Here is a 23,496-nt window from a genome sequence, read left to right as displayed (position 1 = left end):
TTTTGGGGGGGGGGGGGGGGGTTTGCGGGCCCCGAGTGAGGGAAGGAGAGGGAGGGGGAGGGGGAGACGAACCACTGAGGAAAGAAGCAGATACCAAAGGTAGACGGATAGTCCAGGATAAGAAAAATGCTGCATTTCAGGAATATTTCCTGTTAAGAAATATTTCCTGACCAGTGATGACTTTAGTAGTAGTCTTGGCGGCGAGGTGGTCAGCTAGGTTGCGAGACGAGTTACTTACTAGCTGCCAAGTCCGAAGCCAAAAGAAGGCGAAAATGCGGAGAAAACACTACGTAGCCGTCGAGATGATAAAAGGAAACTCTTAAAGAAAGCAGGAAAGCAAAGGAAACCGTGGTGATGGTGAAGTGAAGAACTAAAGGCGGCAGAGAAGGAAAGGTATTGGAAAGTGTATCCTGCAGGAAACAGCTGCAAACGTCCCGAGCATAGACGGCCGCACGGGGGAACGAGATGGGGTGGGGTGAGGGACCGTGTGTTCAAACTGCCGGGCTTACCCCCTTTCCCCCCTTCCCCGCCCCGGGCCCTCCCCCCGACCCACCGTCCGGCTGACTGGTGTGTATTTGCATCACCGTGTCGATGGCGGCTGACACGTAGTCGCTCAGGTGATCCTCCAACGTGTGGATGATGTCCACCGGGAAGCATCGACCAGGCACGTTGAATACCTGTACAGACAGACAGAGCAGACAGACAGACAGAGAGCAGACAGACAGACGGGGAAGTCAAAAGTCGGAGGTCAGGCACAGCGGGACAGAGCAACCAGGTGTGAGTCAGCGGGCAGCGCAAGTACGACTGTACGAGTGTTAGGAAGGCGCGTCAGGGAAAGAACATGCCTACTTTGGGAAGAAAACGAATATCTTACCACCGGACAATTGCTCTTCCAGTATTCCTCCCCTCCCACCACCACCCTTTCCAGCCTCTCGCTCCACTTACCCGCTTACCGGGCAGTTGCCAAAATAGGCAGAGAACTTCTCCCCATCCAACGTGGCGGAAGTAATGACCAGCTTTAGCCGCCTCGCCCTGCTGCTGCTGCTGCCTGCCTCCGTTTCCCCTTCCTTGGCCCGTTGTGTGTTGCGGCTGCGCACCAGGCGCTTGAGCAGTCCGAAAAGGATGTCGGTGTTGAGGGAGCGTTCGTGAGCCTCATCCAACACGATGATCTGCAGGGTGGTGGGTGGGGGCCGTTTACCAAAACGCGCACACGCGTGTGCGCATGTGTGTGTGTGTGCGTGCGTGCATGTATGTGTGTAGGGGGAGTTCCTGCCATGGTCGTTTTGGGATGGGGGGGCCTGAAGGGCGCCGAGGGGGAAAGGGGGAAACGGGGGGTTGGTCACATGCAAAATGCAATTACCCAGCACACCAGCAGGCCGCAGCAGGGAGCTGAGCAGCGGAGGCAGGGGGCCTCCGTGGCACCAACTGATGGTTGCGATAGCGGCGCAAAGCCTGTCAGGAACTGCCCAGGACCGATCTATCAAGCAACTTATTAATAGAGCCCTAAGAGGCTATTAACGGCTATTAAGAAAGCCACATCGGGCCCTTAGACATTCTTTCCTTGGAAGCAAGGAAAACAAGTGGTTCCGGAGCCTCACCGAATAGCGCTTTAGCTGGGGGTCCTCCAGGCACTCCCTCAGCAAGGTGCCGTCTGCGGGGAGGGGCAGAACCGGCAGACGCGGGGCAGAGCGTGTGGGGAGTTGGGGGGTAGGGCTGGGTCGGGTCGGGTCGGGGGGGGGATCCCGATGTTATGTGGGGCGCAAAGGGCACACGACCCTCCCAAGGGACGTTTCCTCCCCCCTTTCTTCCCCCTCCTCTATCCGGGTGGGTCTTACCCCGCCGGGAGCTGTTCTACACGTCTACCACTTGTGCAAGTGACCCGGCACCACACCACACCACCATACGCGGCCCGAGAAGCAATAGAAGCCTGGCGGCACGCGGCACACACATGCACATACAGACATACAGACACCATCCCAGGGCCGCCGTCCGCATTATTCCTCGGGCGAGTGAGTCTTCACTTTTGACATGCGGCTCAACCGACGCCATCCTCCTCCTCCTCATCATCATCATCATCATCATCATCATCATCATCATCATCATCGCACACTTGTCGGGGTGCTATGGCTGGCTCTCTGGGTTTAGCCTTGCGGCTTACCGGTCAGGTACTTAATGCGTGTGGCAGACGACGAGCAGTCCTCGAACCGCACCGCATAGCCCACCTCCCGACCCAGCTGAACTCCACGCTCCTCAGCCACGCGCTTCGCTACGGTGACTGCGCCCTGTGGGGTAAGGAACGCAGGGTGCAGGGCAAAAGAAGAGCATATCAATGGTTTCTACGTCTGGAGCCCCCGCTGCACCCTGCACTCGTGTATTGTGTGTATTGTTTTGTACTTTCAGAGACTTTGGTTGATCTCGCTTGTGTGTGTGAGCGCCTGTCAATAACTGATTGAAGGCCGCGTGCCGGCGCATCTTGCCTAACGTGGGCCTACATTGCGCTACTCACCACGCGGCGTGGCTGCGTGACGGCGATCATACCGTCGGATGCATAGCCGGCTTCATATAGGATCTGTAATCAAAGCAGCTTCATTGGTCGCCAGAAAAATGAAACGACGCGACGGCTGTCCTTGCCCGACGATACCTGCGACAGCTGCGTGGTCTTGCCAGAACCTGTTTCGCCGATAACTACAATAACATCGTTATTTTTAACAGCTGCTAATATGTCTTTTGAAAATATCCTAATGGGCAAGGAGCCAGTATTTGACATTTTTTGCTAGAAGCTGGAGGTCAACGAGCGTGTTTACTCTGATGTTATGTTATTTTGCTTCCAGCAGACATTTTTCTTCTCGACTTTCCTCTTTTGGGGCGTTCTCCTGCGACAACGAGGCAATTGGACGTACTCGCTGCTGGGCGTCAGGACCGATGTTCGGCACCTTCTTAACTAGCGCATGCACGATAAGGATTTCAAGCACGAGAGTCGTTGCAACGTTGTACATATCCGTACACGTATTGCGCACGTGTTAAAGCAGATAGAAAAGACGTTCCGAGCGAACAGAGGCGACCGGCATTCAACCGGAATGTCGTACTGATGCTTCGCGATGTCTTGAGTCTCGTACACTGTATCCCGGACACACAGTATGGGAGAACTTGTGTTTCAAGGGGCGCCGCATGCGCATGGCCATCATGGCCGAAGTTCCCCCCCTGGCATTAGCTAGCTTTCCCTCCAAGGTCTGGGAGGCAGGAGGCACGCAGCGCTCCGGCGCTTCACGCTCAAACGGGGCCGGTAGGAGGTCGACAATCGCCCCCGACACCGCCTGTAACATTACCTCTCATAAACGGTCCATAGGGCCCCCCTAAGGCTTTGACGGACCCACCCGCACTTTGTGCGGGCACTGTAAACTGCAGAAGTGCGTAACATGTCCACCCTTCCTCCTTGCATCATCGTCCATTTGCTATTAGCTGCCGCTTTACGCAGGTTGAAAAACTTAGTGGTCCCGGCTGACAAATTACATTCCAAGCCTTGTCCAGACCCATGCAGGGGGTACATATACAGGTGGGGTTGCCGTTCAAGAGGGCAACTGGGCCAAGCTAAGATGGCTGCCACATGTCGACATTACTGCTCCTGTAGACAAGCATCGGTTGCCAAAGCGTTTTCGTACTGCTATCCTTTGGCAATTGAAGACAACCCGCATGTTCTCCTAGACTGCCCAGCTCATGCAGGGGCTGTCTGTCGAGTTTTCACGCGGAAAAGGCAATGGAGGATGTGATGGTAGCGGCCGGCTGGCTCCTGAAGCACGGGCCCGAGCCACGAGGCCGAGCTAGCTGCCACGAGCCCGCGCCGCAGACGCAGCAGTACGAAACACATCGCTGCATTTAACGGACAACAGTGGGGTACACACGTACCCTTGCTCGCACTCAGTACTGTGGGCATGGCACACCAACAAAGGTAATGCATGCACACATATGGCTCACCAGGCAAGGTGTAGTGGCTGGCCGCTAAAAAGGCTTATCAAGATGCTGGTGGAGCGCTTTAGCGCATATTTGTAGACATGGTGTGTGCCGCACTGTGTACCAGCTACGGCATATCTCCCTCTTTGAAGGGATCCGTCTCGGGCCCTTACGGCCACGTACACCACCCGCCTGTGCCTACCTTCGCCTACCCTCGGGCAGTGGGTGACCAGTCCACGTCACGTCATGTGCCGCCCTCACAGGCGCCTAGCCGTCTTCAGATTTTCCAGGCACAGGGCCCTGCCAATCAATCTCAGCCACAACTTTGTCACGATATTCATGATGTAAATGACATCATGGTCTGCCTGATCGTCCGACCCGATATCGACTATGTAGTTCGTCTGCATCGTATTGACGACGTCGGGATTTGCAAGCATGTATGGCCACTGAAAATGCCTCTCAAGAAACCGTTGGAGCCCCTTAGCGCGTATTTGTAGGCGCCATGTGTGCCGTACTATGCTACTACCAGCTACTACACCAGGCAGCACCAGGGCAGCACATACGCATCCTCCAGGAGTGGCCATACACCCTACGCCAGCCCAGCTGTGTCCTTGCTGCTCGAAATCTTCCCGGAGGGAAAGCATGGCGACAGTCGCAGCGCAATTTAATCCATCAACTAGTTGACGAAACCACAGCTGACACCTGCTCTTACACGTGGTCTACCTGGCATCATGGCGTCAGAAGCCACAGCGAGTACTTCACAGAAGGTACTTTCCGGCCCAGTGCACCGCCAACCCCCACCCAAAGGCATCCCCCAAGGCGTCCACGCATTTGGGAAAAGGGGTCATCCGTCCGTGAGCAAGTCGATCGCCAGCTTGAACCAGAGTGCAGGGGACTGGGAGAGGGGTTCCAGCTGGGGCAAGTGTGGAGTGCGTAAGCGGCGGCAAGCATGCCCCCCACCCAGGGGCAGCTAACGAGGCGGGACACGGTTCTGATGTAGACATTTACCCACAGCTCTGCTGCACGTACCCACAAAACATGTCTAGCGGCCTAAATTACTACTGTCTTGTCGATAGGTAATAGGTACACACCATCCACAGGGCTGTCTCAACCGGGGGGCACTCTACCCGATTATCTTCGTTGTGCACCAACAGACTATCCTAAAGCCCATTTATGGTTCGCGGCACATCCTGCAGTCACCTGAGCCTACCCTCCTACCCCGTTTATACCCCTGTATCCTCACAACCCGACGCAAACACACGCCCACTCCCAACTCCGCTTTATCCGCCTGAATCCCCTAACCCGACACAAGCGCGCACCCACATGTGCCCGCCTGAATACCTACAAACGGAAAAAACAGGACTGTGGTACATCCTGCACATTCACCGTCGTCCATGGTCTAGAATCCACACAGGCCATACATATCCTGTGTAACCCACGTGGGTGGTGCTGGCCTGATGTCTGTGCAGTCATCACACGTGTGCCAGGGGCTGCAGACAAAAGCCAGCCATCGAACTGCCACTACACCGCCGTCCTCCTCATCCACATCGTCGCCGTCCCGTCAGGCACCCTCAAGTCAGGGCCAGCCTGAGGGGCACGGCACCCGAATCGCCGTGTGGCACGGCTGCAGATACTGCATGCACTGCCTCCAAGCCAAAAGCTAAATATCTCCCCTGACCAGGCGATTCCGCTGCCGCAGAAAAAGCGCACCGTTGGGTGTGGCAAACCCATGGCAGGTCCGCGTACTTCCCCGCAGCAGCATGCCAGCGTCCCGTGCACCACTAATCCCCAACTGCAGAGATAAATCCGTATTCCCGACTTCTGGGCGCCGTGTATGTCCAATATTTTAAACGAGGCAAAATTGCGTTGGCGCTGGTAGATGCTTTGTCTCCGTTTGGCGGGGGCGAAAACGACACTCGCGGAGATGCCTGCCCCGCAAGGGCTTTGACAGCAAACTAGGTGCGAGTTACGCCAGTTCTCAACGCGGCAGCGAAGCGTCCCCTCCAGAAGCGAGTACTCATTCCCCATCCTCGGCCGGCCGGCATATCAGCCTGGCCTGACCCACATGCGTTGGCTAGGCAGGACTACGCCGTGCAGGACGGGAAGTGCACATTGCTGTACAGGGAGGAGGGAGACCATTGGCGAAGGCAACGTTGTGTCAGGCAGGCGAAGGACAGGTGGATTGCACAACTGCCGCATATATTCGTCAGATAGAGATCGTGGCATGGCATGGCTTCAATCCTGCTGGTCCATGGGCACATATGCCTCGCTTTGACAGTGGTGCATGTTGACGACGACGCGCTCATTATAATCCAGCTGGAAAAAGAGCGATGATGCAATAAATGATAGACAGAAGCTAACTCTTGTCGTGTCAGGCAGCAACCTAAAGCGAACTCGTTGCAGGGCCTGCGATAACGGAAAATCGAAACCATATTCCGCTTTGGCCCTTTCCTGAATCCAATCCCGGGTAGGGATTTGGGCTGGGTCCCCGAATTCCGCGCCCCTCGTGCTGCGCCTCTGCGCCAAACGCATGTTCCCTTCTTTCAGTAAACGGGTCCCCTTTCGGGAAGCGGGACCCCGCCCTGCAATCGCTTACTTGATGTAGGTGCCGTAGTGGATTGCCCGCTGAACGTACTGCTCAAACTGGCGTGGGTTATCAACGAACATCTGAGCCGCTTCCTTGTTGAGAGGGTCATCCGGGTTGGGATCCAAGAAAAGGAACTGCAGCCCGTAGATAACGCTGCTAATGGACAGCACGGGCTTCCAGTCCTCGCGCAGAATGTTAAGGCAAATCTTGCCTTCGAGGTCAATGTTGGGGTGGTAAACCTGCAGCATGTGTTGCCAACGTTGGTGCTTCACCTGGAGCCGTTGTGTACTTACTGCCAGAACATATTACCCCGTGCCGTGACACGAGGCCCACCACGGACTGGTACGGGCCCGTCTTGTAGCCCCACTAGTGCCAGATGGCACACCCACATCGACGAGCCCCATGTGGGTGAAAAGGCCGAGTGAGGACCGGGACGTGCACCAATATGGCCTACCTTCGTCGTGCACAGCACCTTTGGCGCATCGTGGGGGTACCCCGTTGGGATATTGAACTCGAAGTTGAATTTGCCTCCCCTGAGGACGAAAACTCACATTAACGAGCTCATTCAGGCCACTGCCTGAGGGCAATCGAGATCCAGGCCCGACATTCTTACCCACCTGTATATCCCCTCGTCCGGGCGGATAGCAATAAAGAAATGCATAAGTTTGTCCTTTCCATCTGGAAAACTAATGGTGATGTTGGGCGGGAGATTCAACTCGGCCATGTCTGCGGGGGCCAACCATTAGACGCGCTGCTCTAATCTTCCGCTAGCCAGCGCTTGTCTCACCTTTTTGGATCCGAAGCTCTCCTGCTGAAAGCTTCCCCGGCTTCCCTGCTCCAGCATTTGCTTCTTGCTGCTGCTTTTGCTTGTCCTGGGATGGTATCCGCAGCGCAGCCTCAGCACGACGTTTAAGGAACATCAAGACACACAAACCACCTACTAACCTTGACAGAGAAGAGCTTTAACATCTTGTCCGAGTCCCTTTTGCTTTGCCCTCGTTCGCCCTATAGACTGTTAACAGCAGGACGCAGACCTAAATCGCTCCTATAGAAACAATCTAACATATGTCTAAAAGGCGAAAGTAAATTAGTCTCCGAAGAATGGAGTTAACTTCGTATCCGGAACCCTAACTTACAATGTCATGAGGCCGCGGTTCCAGAAAAAGGCCTGGCATTGTTGAAATAAAGTGATACGCATTGTTAAAGTACATGTACATATTGCTGATGGCATTGCACCGGCGTTTATTTTCTGGTTAAAAAAAAAGGTGCGACCCGGCGGGACACTGCGTTACGTCAAGTCCCCTTCATGATTTAAGCCAATACAGGATGATTATTACACCACATTTGAATCACCCCGGAGTGCTTTGGCTAATTACCAGCAGCGCAGAGGCGTCGTTAAGTGCCCTTGACACGAAGGGCCACATCTTGGACCGAAGACGCACAAGGACGCACCATCCTGTGATCCCCCATACCTTAGAAAAAGGCGAACGCTGTGTTGAATTTATGGTACGTGTCATGCCACGTACGTACACCAAGCTATGCGACCTCCCTCCAACCCCAATTCACATCCTCTTGCTCGGTAGAAAGGAGCGGGTGACACGTCTTACGGGCCAGAATAACCAATGTACGCACGCATTGCGGAACCTGATTTCCTTTGTCAATCCCAGGTTTCCCAGCACCCACCAAACAGAGACCAGGCTGTTCCTATCACCTACTCCAATCCGCAGGAACCGGTCCGGTACGTCTCCTTCCCGTGTGCTGAGGCAAAGCCCTCTGCCTGCGGAAACCCAACGCCACAAGGCACCCTAATAACGAGACCGCCCCGGACAGTAGAAGCAAAACCATTTGATTTCCGCATTCAGTATCCTAAGGAAAGGAGCTACATCCCCCAACTGACGCCACACATATAAAGAAGCTGCCAGTGGAGAGCCATTTTCATCGCAGCCAACCACACTGCCTTTGACATTCCCTTTGACAACACCTGCCCGCTTTCAGGTAACCTTCGCGCTCCTTTCTAGGATGAATCCATCACAAATCCAACACCGACAAGGGTGCGCGGCGAGCCGAGTACGCAGGCTGCCCCCCAACTGCAAGCAAGCACTCCGGCTCTGCAGCGCACCGCTAGCATCTCCAGCATAGCCACGCACAGCTTCCCCTGACACGGCCTTATCTGCCCCGAGGGGGCCGATGAACCCCAAGTGACATACGCCCTCCTAGTCTCATGACACATGTAGCCGGGAGATGTAACTCCCCAACACACAAAGCAGGCAACGCCGGCCCGCCTAAAGGCGAGAGCCTGAAAAAATGAGACCGAAAAGGTGACATGCACTAAAGCCGCGCACCACCGACGCAGCCGCATATGGCTCACATGAGCGATCTTCGGGTCTGTATATGACAGCTGTGGCTGATTTGAAGGGAAAACAGCCCAGATGGCTTCTCGAGTAAGGTGCCTCTTGTTCGTGCTGGCAAGCCGATGAACTACCTATCACTAAACATAGCCCTCATGCCATGGCGAGCACCAGCAGATGTAACCGCTGCTTCTACTTGGCCTCAGGTACGTCGCGACCATGCCAATCGTTTAGCAGAAATGATAATACATGCCCGTGTTTGTTCCAAGCACCACAGCCATAACACCCTCGGCGCCCTTGAGCTAGTCTCAAATGAATAACCAACTGTACTGCGGGAGTACGGCTGTCCTTAGTTGTGTCATATCATTTCATCATATAACAACAGCTCCCTGGCAATATATATATCACTCGACATGTAGTTCCATGACATCATCCGACTCCATGGGCACCAGCCGCCTCAGCCTTGGCGCTGCTGCTTGGCGTCGGCAGCCCTGCTGTCGCTGCCCAGCAGTGTCGCTGCCAGTACGTCATGTACAACCCACGTGGTGTACTGCACAGCGCGCAAATATCCGCTCAATAGCTCCGGCAGCGCCATCGGCGGCCGCAGGAGCTGCGGCGGGATGCCGCCGCTGTCGACGGTGGCGGGCACCGAACCCTGCGTCGTCGCCATGGTAGCTGTTACGGACACTGACGGCGGCGACGACGACTGCAGTGGCATCTGTACGGCCGTCGTCTTGGCGGCGCCGCTGCCGAGCATGTCGATTGGATCTTCTTTGGTCGCCACCGCCGCCCCTTTCGCAGCTGCTTCCACACACTCCGCAACTGTGCTGCAATCCGCAGCGGTGGCGCCCGCCTTGACGCCGACGCCGTTACTCCCGACTGCCTGTCTCTCTTCCCTGGCCTTGCTCTTCCTGGCGGTCAAGCGCAAGAGGACGACGGCCGGCAGCAGCGGAAGCGCTAGCGGCACCGCCGCAGCGAGTACGACGGCCCGACCCGTGGCGTTGTTCCATCCGTTGGCCTCGTACGACTGGAGAGAATCCAGGTATGTGATGTACTCGGGGTTGAGCCCATGGTGACGGGCGCCTGCGGAAAGATACGAGGCATGATATGCGGCGCAACAAAAAGAGCCAAGAGTCCTACGGAGATTTCAATGCAGCCTTGACACCGATAATCCCATCCCATCCCATCCTAACCCAACCCAGATCAGTTCCGCAGGTCCACCTAGCTAGACCTGCACCCGCCCGCTCACCGTCCCCCAGTAGGCCCAGGTAGCGGCGGGAGGGTGAGACGGAACGCGTGGGGGGGTGAAGAGACGGCGGCTGGCCCTCCAGTGTCAGGGCCCGGATGCGGCGACCGTCGTACAGCGTTACCTCCACCTCCACCACGCGATACCTGCCGATGCGGTACACGCCGGCGCACGTCACGTCACGTCGGCACGGCGGCGGTTCGTGTTGACAGTGAAAGTTGGCCAGCACAGCCAGAGCTAAACACTGGAAGATGCACTGCCACGCGATTAGGGATGAATCCCCTAAAGGGGAACGAAGCGGGTTTCCCCCCGTCCCAAGCCACTGTCTCCCCCCCCTAACATCTCCCATGTCCCGGGACACGCGTCAGGACAGGAACTTGTCTCTCGTCTCTCACTGCAGATGACCCAATCGGGGATGGCCACCGCATCCAGCGAGCCCAGTCTCAGTCTCATCCTGGCCTGCTCCGTGCTCACCCGGACTTGCCCGCACCCACACCCTCCGTGGCCATGATCTGGACCCAGTCAGCCGTTGAGACCCGGTGGAGCACACCGTGTAGCTCAGAACTCCAGCGCTCAGAGATTCTGTTGCTGCTCTTGTTGTTGAAATTGCTGTCATTACTGAAAGCCGTTGTAGCCGTAGCTGATGAGGCTGATACCGCAGTTGATGGTGACGGCAAGCGCGATAGCGTGTTGTTGACATGCTCGATCGTGGCAAAGCCGGGTTCAATGTACGGCAAACCCAACATCCTAGAGTGCGGGTGAAGAGGGATAGAGTTCATGGGAAGGGTACGGCAAAACCGTTCGTAGCATGATCAGCGTATGGGATTGCACAGTAGATGGCGGCTAAGGAACGAAACGTTTCGGGTTTCTGAAATGGCTGAGCGGCATGCAGCGAAATGAGCCGTGCAGCAGTACCACAAGTCTGGTGTATTGGAATCTGAAAATCCGATAGTTAGCAATTGGGAAACGGAGATATCATCATCCTGCCTGGCCACTGGCGGGACGGCGGCCCACGGCTTTTACCCATCAACAGACAAGTCGGTAGCGCCAAGTTAAGATGGTTACGCAGGGAATGGGCCCAAAGACTACCAACAACCTCTCCAGCTCGCGGGTTCACGGGTTCACGCACCGGAAGCTGAGCTTCCAGCCACGCAAGACGGCAGGCCTTGACTCCAGGGGAACAACCTAAGCAGGGGCATTCGATAAATGTAAGTCGGCAGTACCAGAGGGGGAAAGCACCAGATGGGGGGAAAGGATGTGGAAGTTGGCGTTTTGCCACGAGCCACGGCAGGTAGGGAAAGGTGCCAAGGGCAAGAATGCAAACCCCCCGAATGTTAGCTTGTGCATTTTAATCCACGATGCATCACATGCCAGCATATGAGGGCAGCGGGAGGTTGAACCAAGATGGTCGTGCAAGGGTCATGCAGACGCGCAGGGGCAGAACGTTTACCTTTCGACGGCCTGTAAGAGTTTTTGGATTCATGTTGCTTCCATATGCAAAGTACCACACGCTGTCAGGACCGAAACTGCTCTCTGCAACCTGTGATTGAACCACTGGGCCCACATTTGCCCTGCACGATGGATGCTACCTGAGTCTTTCAACCTGGAGCTGATTATCGTAATGCAACTTGCTTGATTCCTTACATGGTCGAAACTGTGGAGGCGTCGACACGCTTCAAGCTATGCACCACACCGATGCCAGAAGTCCTAAAGACGGTGAATGCGCATCTCCCTCTATGAACATTAATAACTTCAAAATTGCTCGGTTTGCAACCTGCTTTCGTCAGAACGCCGCGTTCTTCACAGTTTGGCAAGCTGCGCTGACCCCTCATGTTGCATCGTAGAGGTGAGACAAAGACTAATGGCAGCCTTTAAGCCAGATTACACGCTACCGGTGCAACTACTTGCCGTAGAACTTGCGCATTGCGCATGTCGCCGAGGTGTGAGGTTCATTTTATCGGTTAAACACGACAGTTACATTCGGTTGCAACAATCTAACGCTTACATCAATCAGTTGTGCCTTGTGTGCAACGCTTTGTGTGCAAGGCCTTTATAAACGAATCGACTTCATACAGGCCAAACGGAAAAAAATCCCCCGCGTGCATGAAACTGCTGCAAGCCTTACGCAAACTCGTAACGTCGAAACCCATATAGCTTCCCCACCTTCCTCTACTCCTATCTCTTCACAATCAACGTCGGAAAACCGGAACACCCAAAACTCAGCTGCTGCGCGCCAGATCCTCAGCCACAGGTTAGTTCACATCACCAATCCAGGGGGAACATGCTTTCCAGGCACCATAAGAATGCGAGCTACTTAGCCCCTTCAACTAAGCCCGACAACAGCTAACGACTACGGTTCCCATCGACTTCAAAACGGGTTTGTGATGAGGGCTCACCGGATTGGGAGGCTGCCGCGCCGTACAAACAGCCAGACAGGCAAGCACAAAACGCCTATCATAATCGGACTTCGTGAACTTATTTATATCGATAAGCAAGGTCATACATAAATAAAACATTCGCCGACTGATTTCGCTTAAAATCACGTCACTACTCTACCTACTAATTCCTGGTTTTCTCCTCACATACATGAACGGCGTCGTTACCGCGTCGTTACCGCGTCGCCCGTACAGCCATTCCGTCCTCCCTCCTGCCGCGCGCCTCGTCTCTTTCACGCGACCTGGAGCACCTCCTTCACAAAACCCTCCATGCCATAAGCAAGTTGGAGGGTCGCCGCCAGCTGCTGCGCTGCCTTCCCTGTCACTGCCGGGTCTGCAGCGCCGCCACTTTCCAGCGCTGCCGCTTCCAGCTCCGAATCCAACTTTTGGTACGACAAAATCAGGCTGTTGAGCAGCTGCGCGCCGCGCTCCTTATCATCCTCAGAAGCGAAATCTGTCCAAGTCAAGATTACAGCCCCCAGGGGGCCCGGCATGGGGATAGAACGAGGCGCGGGATAGGACGAGACTTAAGCACTGGATGACAGGCGCGGAAGCACTAGCTGAGGGATCGCGGAGGACCGCCCCCGGGTGCCTCTTCCCTGCACTTCGCTTGCAAGCCCGGACCGCACTCTGACACACCTGCGTCCCACTGGGCACCGCCCATCACTGCTGTTGCTGCTGTCTTCCCCCCCTCACACCGGCCCCCTCACGCTCCCTGTTCGGCCTCCTTGATACCCTTACCGCCTGCCCCCCAATGCCCCGTCCCTGCATGACGCTGGGCCCCCCACCCCACCCCATCTGGCCCGCTATGTGTCCCCTGCCTAGGGCAACAGGGACCGCCTATGGCGACCTACAACAACAAGGACAGCACCGCCGGGCAGTTTCTCTATTGGGAAGTTCATCATCGACACGCAGGTCCCCCGTCACGCCCTCCTCCCCCCCTCCACACCTCCTCCCCCCCTTCCGTCTACCTCACGCATGACCCGCCCGGCCGCCGCCATCCGTCACCAGTTCGCCACCCGGCGCTCTCACCTACGACGTTCTTGACGATGATTCGGAAGGTGCAGGGGTCGCTGATCTTGGAGCTCTGGGCCATCAAACTAGCTACGGTCTCCAGGGTGTCCGTGGGCAGCGCCTCAAACACGTAGCAGTTCAGGGAGGAGGCGCGCACCAGCTGCAGCACCTCCAACATGCTGGCAAGAGCCGAGTAGTAGGGAGCAGGGGCGCAGTACACACACACGGGGGGCAGGGGAGATCACAAGGGAGATGTCCGGGAGGGGAAAGGGCTTGTCGGGGAGGGCGCAACATGGAGCAACGATGATGGAAACAGAGGATGCGATTGCGGAGGGGAGATGCTGGACGCTGTTTGGGTGTTGGGAGGGTGAGCGGGATGAGGCTACACGCGCCTTGGGGGATTGCACACCCGTCGCGGCTGGGACGGGGTTGTCTACCGCCTCAGTGTACTGCTGTACAGCACAGGAGCTCCGTGTACTGCCTGGGACTCACAAGGACAGAGGTGTTGCATGGAACCTGGAACCAACGTCTTAATACATATTCCATGTATGGCATGATGGGCCCCCGGATTGATGGGCCCAAAAGTGGTCCCGGCCGGGAGCAGCACCGGGACGGGACGACTGCAAGCCCGCACCTGCCGCTGCCGTCGGCCAGCATTGCGGATGCAGCCTCAAGCCGCTGCTGTGCTACCTGTGTAAGGATTAGAGTAAAGCAACCATTACGTTGGTCAAAGCGCAAACAAACAGCAATTCGACCAACGTGATGGGTTTGACGGGAGCATAGCACTTTCTTCTAGTCGCAGGGAGGACGAAGGGACCGCGTCGCTAAATAAACCCTGATGGAACAAATCGTTTAAAATGGTGTTATCTGTCTGATATTACCAGTCTAATCCTGTCGTGAGCAGTATGGAAGATGCGTCACGCACCTTGATGGGGGCGATCAGTTTAGCGCTGTTGGCCCGCTGCCGGCCCTTCCACCACGCCACGGTGCCTGCGGGTAAAAATCTTCACTGTGAAAATCTGTCACGCTCGTTTGCAAGCTGCAACATGTTTGCGATGGCAGCGCGCTGATAGGGCAGAGGAGTCATGCGAGGGCGCTTTAAGCCCATGCTCCGTTGACTCGACGGGGATGTACGGGACACTACCGGTTCCTGCCACCCGAAAATATCTTACCATCTAGCACTCCCGCCTGAGAAGGGGCGACAAAGGCTCCACCATAGATGGCCAATGCCCCAAGAAGGACCGCTCGGCGGTCAAGGGCTTCCGCCAGGGCCGGGATGCCGAGGGCGCACTTTGCCCGGCAAGTGGATCTTGAAGGCCGACATAGCCCGTGCGCTTTGTTGTAGGAAACACGCCTTTCACACAACTTTGGGACTGAAGCGTGCATTTTGCTACCTTGATGCTTGTAATAAGCGCATAAATTTGCTGGGGCTGGCTTTCCTGAAAGGAACAGTTTCGACAGAGCCAAAGTACTTGAGTTAGATTTCTCGGATTTTATGACTGCCCAAGTTTGCTTACAGCAGCCGTACAAGATGCAAACTCCCGACTTCAGGTTGTGGCACAGCTAACTGTGGCACTACAAGTGCTCATGCATTGCCGTTCTACTAATTTTGTTTGGATATATCCTGATACGGATGGGGACTTCGGTATTGTTGCAAGATTTTCGGTTGCAAGATTTTTATTTTTTTCGCAAATCTATCCCAAAGTCCAGAATGACGTACTGGGACTGATGAAGGAAGGTGATCTAAATAGTATTACGAAACCAACGACTATGATGCTTTCCAAAAGCCGAAACGGGATTAACGGTCTGCCAGTCCAGCGCCCTTCCAAAACACTCACCATAGGGGCCACACACGGCAGCGTTTTTGGCGCTTCAGAAACGAACTACTAACTAACCAACCCCCTTACCACGGGCGGCCTACTGCTCAACGCTGTGGGTCGGGAGCCCTCCAAGCGACTGAGAGGGCCCTGCCTGTCCACATTGCCTTCCCGGAACGTGCCTGAGAGGATGGAGATCATCAAGCAAGCGCAAGACGAAACTGGGAACTTTTGAGTACGGAGCACCATTTGGCTTTTGCTCACGAGTTATTGGTGGAGAGGCATGCCGGATGACGTGTGCCTGTCGTACGGCATCGCTCTCTACCGTTGGGGTGTTGGTTCGTGTTGAGCACCGATGCTGCAGAGGATAGGACAGAAATAAACCAGCTAGTGCCTATCATCCTACACGCACACCCTTTTGGAGCACATCAGGGCAACGGGTGACTTCCCCGAGCAGTTCATCGCCACCAGGTTATTAACACCCCGTGTTCAAACAAGGGATGAGAGCTCTGTCATGGGCAATTACCGAGGCATAGGACTTGGTGGGACCTTGCATATAAATGCCTATGTCCTTCTATTGTCCTCTGTAAAAGCTGGCTGCTGAAAAAATCTCTCTGGATGGTAGGGTAGCCCTGTAGCGCGTAGTTATAGACGATATGTGTGCCGTAATATGTACACCAGTTCACGTCGTCATGGAACCACGAGAGGCTGCCCGAAGTACCACACGATTTCCCCACGGATGGGAAGCAACCAAATTAGCATTAAGATGGCTGAAAACAAGCACCGGATAGGGTTGCCGTTTGAGAAAGCAACCGGAGCCCTTGGGTCCCATCAGGGTTCATACGAGCCCATGCGTTACACCTGCGAAGAGTAATGGACTCCAAGATGTAACACACACAGATACCCATACACATGTTGGGAGCAAGTAAACACTAAACCTGGTCTGGTCTGGTCGATAGTACTGTCTTATACAGTTCAAGGTCCTATGTTCGATTCCTGAGGTTATCCCATCGGGAATGGCTAGTTGCTGGGGTGTGGAGTTGAGGTCACAGTTGATAAATCGTGATTCGCACGCTGGATTGGTGGCGATAGTTGAACCCTCTGTCTCTGCGGATGTCCGGGTGGACGGTTGAGGAGGGATCCTAGAAGGCAGGATCAACCGCCTTGGACTTGCAGTTCATATGGCGTAGTACAGTGGTGGTAATGGTGGATGGTGCGGTATGGTATGATACATCGTAGTAATGACAATGTGTTCGAATGGCCCAGAAGCCTCCCACCCTGTAACAGTTCAATTCAATTCAATTCAATTCAACTAAACCAACGCACAACTATCCACGCAAGAATGTACGGCGGCCCTCGTGTCCTTCATGATATGAGCCCCGCCCGCGGCCTTAGGCAGCGGGACGGCAATTTTTAAACCTCAAAAAGAACGCTTGAACGCTTGAAACGCTTGAACGCTTAAACCCAGAGGCACTCCTAAGCCTCAAACCAACTACCCCTCACTAACGGGGTGTCTACGGGCTGACTGCGGGCGGACTCTTCAAGGGACTGCTTCTCCCTGCAAACAGGACAAAGCTATATTTATTGCTCATCGGGGTACGACATACACACATGCAGATGATGCGTGCGTGCGTGGGTAACTGGGTACGCTACACCCGTGCCGTGTTGCGTATGTCCTGCATTTTCCACCTCCTGCCTGCGGAGCGAGGCCGTGTGTCGTCCCATGCATTTGTACGGAGAACCCTGCCCAGATTTAAAACATTCCATGGCTACGTAAGCTAGCACGCATATGCGACACTACACTTAAAACCCTTTTGCCAGGTGATAGTAGTAGTAGTAGGTATTACAGCGAGCCCCAGACCCCAAGGGAATACCCCGGCGAAAAAGGGCGAGTGAGGAATTCATCGTCAGGCTTTGAAAGGCGACCACAGGTCTTGCACACACATGGAGTAGCATCGGAGTTGCTTGCTGCTTTCCTGTATGCATTTCAGGTATGGAAAACGAAACATATGTGAACGAATACCTCGGTGACATTGCGGTGTTGGTACCTTCATGCCCACGTGAATGCCTTTCTGTCGCCCTTCTAGGAAGTAAGGTGTTTCATTTTAGATCTTGCTGTTCTTCTCCCTCTTTGACAAGCGTGGGTTGAGCTGAATGCGTTACGATTCAACACAATCCAAAGGGATCTAGTACACGACATTATTGTGAAAAGAAACTCGTCCGATCACAACTCGTTGATAAGCTTACGTGTTATAACATGTAGTGTCAAAGTAAGTCTTCTGGCCTCCCCAAACACCAAGGCCAGGCATTTCTGTCTGCACCTACGTTAGTCAGTGCACCGTACAAACCCACAAGCAGCAACCACCTCAATCTGCAATTGGCAATAATTAATTTTACACATCGTAAATGTCGTGGCAGAAGAGAAAAAAAATGTCATCTGCTCAAAGCTTACAATTAATGGCTGTGCTTTGTATTACGGTCCTGCTTCTGCTGCTACCAGCAGGTGCAGAAATGCATTCATCTTACCAACATTATGGCGGATTTATGGGCGGCACGGGAGGAAACGACATTGAGACAGCTTTGTCGGCGGCAGCAGCAGGCCATTCTGAGGATTCAGTGGGCTCAAACCCTCGGCGATCCCTTGTTGACACTGCCAAGCAAAACCGAACCTGCATTTTAGGCAAGTATGAATGCACAGTCGACCTTCGCTATTTCGCCAGCCTAAACCAGCGCCCAGCGACGGACATTCAGAAGTAAGTCTGATGAGCCAGGGCTCCTTTGCGTGGGCCGGTCTACGCATTATGATCTTGGCAAGATGATTTCCGCACATCCATTATGTATGCAACGTGCAGCAGCTTGATGCTTGCTTAGTTGTCGCCACCGCATGGGGTCCCTTTGCCTCGACCTTTAGGCGAAGGATAGTTCCCTCATCTTTTATGGTTCAGAGATAAAATCGTGTAGTTTTATGGGCATATCTCCTACTTTAAATAGCACATGAGCCAGGTACACCTGGCCAGTGCGGTAAGATACATAGACGTAGCTGGAAGCAGCTGCAGCTCGATTTCGGGCTATACTTGCCAGGGACTCACATCTACGTAATTTTTTTATGTTGGGCCTTTAAACAATTTGAACTGACTTGCTACCTGGGCCATTTACCCTTTGCTAGGTGCTAGCTACTCGCTGCGGCTAATACTGCCGATCCCCGCTTTACGTATCCCGTCTATGCATCATTCGTTCTCGCCGCATTTCATATGCCCTCATCCGTCCCCCCATCCCCCATCCACTTCACGCAGACTGCTGGCGCGTAGCATAGCAGATCAATGCTATTCCGAAGATACTGCTGGAGCTGTTACAGCGCTCGGCTGCCCGTACAACTCGGGGGGCATATTTCATGCCAGCGTAAGCAAGACTACCAGGAGTAGACATCGAGTGCATATGTAGTGTGAATGTAGTTGGCGAAGCAACCAAGCTGTTGGTTGAAAGTTTGCATTTACAAAGGGGCCGGGTGCTATTCACTCTTAGTCACTTGACTTCCTGATTAAGTATATTCCCCTCGCCACCCCAATGCGCCCGCCATCGTAGTTGTTCTCCTTAGCTGCTAACACCTGCCTTATTGTGCTAACACCGATATGACGATATGATTCAAGCGTTTCCTTCTGTTGCTCTTTGGACCTCGTTCGCACGCTGTCTCGCTCGGCAGTTGCTTCGGAACTTCGTCTACTGCCCTGGCTCGTTGCTTGATCAAGCCATAACTTGTCTGGAAACTTCCAGCGAGACGAGCTGCAGCTCTAACACAGCTTGCACCTGGACGAACCGGTACCTGGCAGTGTGGAGTGACTACAGGCAACTGAATGCGTCTACGGTCATGATGAATGCAATTGATGCTGCAATGATAAACCTTGGCTGGCTCAAGGGGCCCCATGACGAAGACCTTACGGACAACTACGACACCAACTCCGGCGGCATTATGCCGTTCAAGTACTGCGCTGCAAGGTGGGAAGAGGAGGAAGGAGGGAGAGGGGCGGGCTGGGGGCGGAAGAGGGAGGGAGGCAGAAGCGAGGGAGGAAGGTGTATGTGGTGTGGTTGTTACAGTGGGCTCCAGACTCCCGAAGAGTAGAGCCATCGGGCCAGCTGGCCGTGCACTGCAGTAGAGACTAATATACCAAAAGATTATCACCTCAGATAATTAACCTCTCATCGGTAACCGCTCTAGCGAGCACAGCAATTTGCCAGATATAATTCTCAAGAAGGGGTGATGTGCGCCAACGGAATCCCAACCTTTCCGTGGAATTCCCAAAGCTGCGAAACCCTGAATGCGGCCCCAAAAGTCAACAATAACTCGAGGTGTAGGTGTGTGTGCGCGGAAGTGGTTGAGGGGAAGCACTTTAAAGGAAAGGGTATGCGCTCGCCGGAATTGAAACGCCTCTCTGGCAGCGCGTGTTACAGAGCGCGTAAGGGCTATGCACCGTACTGTATGAATGACAGCTACTACATGCACTCCGCTTCCCTAGTAGGGATCCACCACAGGCTATTATTACATGCGTCCACACCAGCCTGCGCCTGCGCCTTCTCGAACCCCGGCAAGGGCTGGCAAGTCCGCATGGCGTCATGCACCTCCCTGCGGAGGGGCATCATCGCTGCTGGCCCTATAGCGGGTTAATCGGCACAGAGTTAGTCCTCTGTCAGCACCATTTGCTGCAGTCTATATCCTGACACTTAAAGGGCCAAAGACCGTCAAGGCGGCCCGGTCGTCGTCCTACATAGGCAACTGCTATGCAGTCCGCCAGGGTTGAACCAATCCATGGTGTTAGGCTTACACACTTTGTCTCAACTTGTCGGTACCAAATGTAGGCGCTAGCCATCGAAAAAGCCTTCCGGAAATGCTGGCAGAGCGCTTAAACCACATGTACTATAGTGCTGGAATGTGCAACGTACTGTGCGATAGTTACAACACACGCATGAGCTGTTGCTCTACCGTACATGGACGTGATTGTACCCCCGCTCCATTTCCCCCTCCAACCCCAACCTGCTGCCGCTGTACGTTCGTCGTACTTCACTCCAGGTGGACCATCAATCAAACCTTCCTGATGTCGTTGTACAACACCTACACCGACTGGCAAAGGGTAGGTATATACAAGCAGAGATGGTGCGGTGGGTATGCATGTGAATATTGTATTATATGTATGTGTCTATATGTGCGTGAGTGTCAGCCTGTGTGTTTGTGTGGGGGCGGCAACACAATGCGTATATGCGTGGCCGCACACACGCACAAACATACAAGCATACGAACACACAAGCTGACACGGACGGGACGCACATAATCTGTGCGCTCCAGATGTTTTGGCGTGACACACGTATACTGCTCCTTAAAGTAAGCGGCGCAAAGCCTTTCTCTCTTTACACCGTGCGTTCCTTTCGAAACCTGCGTGCTGGCCTGCTGGGGCGATTAATATGAGCACCAGCAGACCCGCATTCCCATCGCTCCCAGCTGCTTGGCCTGCCGTCTGCTCTGCGTTCGTTCAAGCACGTGTGAGGATGTACATACATACATACATACATACATACATACATACATACATACATACATACATACATGCTCATCAGACCTCTGACGCCTTGTTTACCCGAACATCATCATCCCCTTCCCACGCATGCGATGCATGGCGACATCGCACTACTAAACTGGCATATCCTCGTACGTATCTGAGGACCACGTATTTGCTGCATCTTCGCCGCCACTCCTTAAACAAGAGGCATCGCTGGATGGAAAGGCATAGCATATATTTAGCATATACGTGTGCGGCGTGGGCCGAGTAGCCAGTACCCATCCTCCTCCAAACCCACCCCGCACGAGCATAAGCCTTGTTGTTCACCTGGTCAATGCCTGCGGTACGTACGTTTGCAGGCCGCGTTCATCTCTGGACCAGCCTATCAAGGCCCCATCGCATTAGTGGGCACGGCAGGTCAGACTCTCACAGGCAGCTGCCCTGCGGGCCAGAAGCTCACCTCCATGGCCGCCGCGTGCACCAATAATGTGACTACGAAGGCCAAATGCCAGGCTCTCAACGCCAACGGGATCTACTGCAGCTGGAACCTAACGACGGGCGTTTGCACACCCTACGCACTGCCATCGCTCGGTGATTTCCTCACCAGCGAGTATGCAGCCGACCCCTGGATAGCAGATCTATACAAGATCTCGCTTGCGTGCTCAGGCTACAGCTCTACCAACGCCACGGCCTGCGCAGCCGGCGGCAGCCTCTTCACGTACAATACCTCCCAGCTGGGTGCATTCAGCGTGGTTGTCCCCTCGTGGTACTTGCCACCAGAGGCGAGCAGCCCACCATCCCCTCCACCGGCGGCTGGCACTGCGCCACCTGCGGGGCTACTGGGGACACCGCCCGCAGGTGCTGGGGGGAGTGGGACCCCACCCCGGGCGAGTCCTCCCCCACCCAAGGCCGGTGGGCCGCCACCCCCGGCGGACGGCTCTTCCTCGGCACTGCGAATGGGGCGGCTGACGGCCCTGCTTCAAGCAGTCGTGGCGGTGCTGGCCGTCTGGCTGGGCGGCGGCGTCCTCATCGTGGCATTGTAGATGAACGGCTCGATGCGTGGCGTCGGTTGTACATGTCGTCAGTGTGCATTTTGGCTGGATGCGCCTCCTGGAGGTGTGCACTTGCACATGATGACACCAATGAGCCCAATGCGGTGTAGGGCAGCTAGGAGCACCGCACTAACAGCATACTCGTACATGTAATTGACTTCACCCGTGCGGATGGTCATGCCTGTTGGGGAGGGGTTGCTCGGAGCGGTAGGTACCACCTACCGCTCATTCTCTCTGTCCAGTGTTCCGATGTCACTCACTTGCATGTGTATGTATGTATGTACGTATGTGTATGTGTGTACGTATGTGTATGTGTATACGTATGTGTTACACCCCCTGGAGTTGCGTCACCTATCCAAGGTGCAACCAGGGTTCTATACCTGGAGCACTGAGGGAGCATAAGCAAGGCAGGTATGGTAGGATGGAAAGGGTGCTGGTACTGTTGCTGGGTGCCCAGGAGCATCAGGATGCGCTAAGGGAGCATCGGTGGCCGGCAGATGTGTTGGCCGTGAGCTCGGATCTAACAAACGACAGCAGCATGCGTCTGTATATATATCTCCCTTACTTTGAGGTGTCGTCACTGGTTGGGCGGTCGGGGCATTCCCTTGTTTGCCTTCGCTTGTTTGCATGGTTCGCGAGTAGCAGCAGTAGTAGTAGTAGAAATTGACAGCATTTGGTCCACTGCAAGATGTTCAGGCTTATTCATGTAGCAATGTGTGTAGTGAATGATCCTTTATTGCATGTTGTAGTAGCTAGCTGTCGTACAGTACGACTCACACCCTTGATACATATACGCGCTAGGGTGCGTTCCCAGCATCCCGAGGGGCCTTTTCGGCGGGGCCAGCTACTACACATGCACGAAGGCAATTCTATCTCTTGACAACCAATTGAGGCTCTGGAACACACCCGGGCCACGTACTCACAGCTATTGTGTGCATGGGTATGCAAAGACGTGCACGTGCACATTGTCAAACAGGACAGCAAAATGTACGTATCTATTATCTCTGTGAGTTCTGCCGGTTGGTTTTGGAATGGGGATACGTTTGTGTGTGTGTGTGTGTCATGCATCGCGGTAGATGGTAGATAGATGTACATACAGACACGTGCATGTGTTCGTGTATGTGTGAAATGCGAAGTGAGATCTGTCCCGTCGATTGATTTGACATGCCAGGCAGTTGAGGTATGTATGTACGCGGCAATACGGTGGGAAGGATGCTGTGCTTACGACGCGCCTGTCAACGTGGATATGCAGGCAGGGTAGTAGTCACTATCCCTGCTGAAAACGAGCTACAGCAGGAACACGGTATGGATCCAGGTTCGGATACACAGTCAAATTTACGGCATGTGAGCCCGCTGTACATAGTGGGGCCCCATAACAGTACGGCGAGTGAGTGGCCGTCTTGTGTGTGGTGCGGGGGGTTAGTCTGATACCAGTACGGCGTATTGGACTATAATTGGGTGGTGGGAGGGGTACTTGGGGGTTTGACATACCCCCCACAACCT

The 23,496-nt window shown here is 54.6% G+C and overlaps 5 protein-coding genes across 5 annotated transcripts in view; 1 reads left to right on the top strand and 4 right to left on the bottom strand.

Annotated features, from left to right (window-relative positions):
- splh3 (DEAH-box nuclear pre-mRNA splicing factor) overlaps positions 1–2,767 on the bottom strand; it is a gene marked incomplete at its 5' end in the record, with an annotated part of 9,873 nt that extends 7,106 nt beyond the window's left edge. The window contains 6 exons of the mRNA XM_002958040.1: positions 554–677; positions 954–1,169; positions 1,599–1,651; positions 2,159–2,282; positions 2,507–2,569; positions 2,642–2,767. Coding sequence (XP_002958086.1) covers positions 554–677; positions 954–1,169; positions 1,599–1,651; positions 2,159–2,282; positions 2,507–2,569; positions 2,642–2,767 — 706 coding nt within the window. The remainder of the gene's footprint in view (positions 1–553; positions 678–953; positions 1,170–1,598; positions 1,652–2,158; positions 2,283–2,506; positions 2,570–2,641) is intronic.
- Positions 2,768–4,939: 2,172 nt separating this feature from the next.
- VOLCADRAFT_109434 (uncharacterized protein) lies at positions 4,940–7,577 on the bottom strand. Its single transcript, XM_002958039.1, has 6 exons — positions 7,481–7,577; positions 7,323–7,407; positions 7,153–7,261; positions 6,990–7,068; positions 6,545–6,774; positions 4,940–6,063 (listed from the first exon to the last, which is right to left on the bottom strand). Exons 1-6 carry the CDS (start codon positions 7,502–7,504, stop codon positions 6,033–6,035), a joined length of 558 nt encoding a protein of 185 aa, XP_002958085.1. The 5' UTR covers positions 7,505–7,577; the 3' UTR covers positions 4,940–6,032.
- Positions 7,578–9,340: 1,763 nt separating this feature from the next.
- On the bottom strand, positions 9,341–11,328 carry VOLCADRAFT_99290 (uncharacterized protein; the record flags this gene model as incomplete). Its single annotated transcript, XM_002958038.1, has 4 exons — positions 9,341–9,966; positions 10,133–10,275; positions 10,604–10,778; positions 11,259–11,328. The coding sequence occupies 4 exons, from the start codon at positions 11,326–11,328 to the stop codon at positions 9,341–9,343; spliced, it is 1,014 nt and encodes a 337-aa protein (XP_002958084.1).
- A 1,469-nt stretch (positions 11,329–12,797) lies between these two features.
- On the bottom strand, positions 12,798–15,419 carry VOLCADRAFT_99289 (uncharacterized protein; the record flags this gene model as incomplete). The annotated part of the gene is made up of 6 exons (XM_002958037.1): positions 12,798–13,018; positions 13,597–13,757; positions 14,213–14,268; positions 14,504–14,568; positions 14,751–14,766; positions 15,417–15,419. 6 exons carry the CDS (start codon positions 15,417–15,419, stop codon positions 12,798–12,800), a joined length of 522 nt encoding a protein of 173 aa, XP_002958083.1.
- Positions 15,420–17,825: 2,406 nt separating this feature from the next.
- Positions 17,826–21,984, top strand: VOLCADRAFT_99288 (uncharacterized protein; the record flags this gene model as incomplete). Its single annotated transcript, XM_002958067.1, has 5 exons — positions 17,826–18,148; positions 18,689–18,794; positions 19,096–19,388; positions 20,458–20,518; positions 21,301–21,984. The coding sequence occupies 5 exons, from the start codon at positions 17,826–17,828 to the stop codon at positions 21,982–21,984; spliced, it is 1,467 nt and encodes a 488-aa protein (XP_002958113.1).
- Positions 21,985–23,496: the final 1,512 nt, after the last annotated feature.

This window comes from Volvox carteri, assembly GCF_000143455.1.
Source record: "Volvox carteri f. nagariensis unplaced genomic scaffold VOLCAscaffold_85, whole genome shotgun sequence".
Taxonomy (NCBI): domain Eukaryota; kingdom Viridiplantae; phylum Chlorophyta; class Chlorophyceae; order Chlamydomonadales; family Volvocaceae; genus Volvox; species Volvox carteri.
Note: the sequence above shows the minus strand (reverse complement) of the source record. Positions and strands in the feature narration are given on the sequence as shown.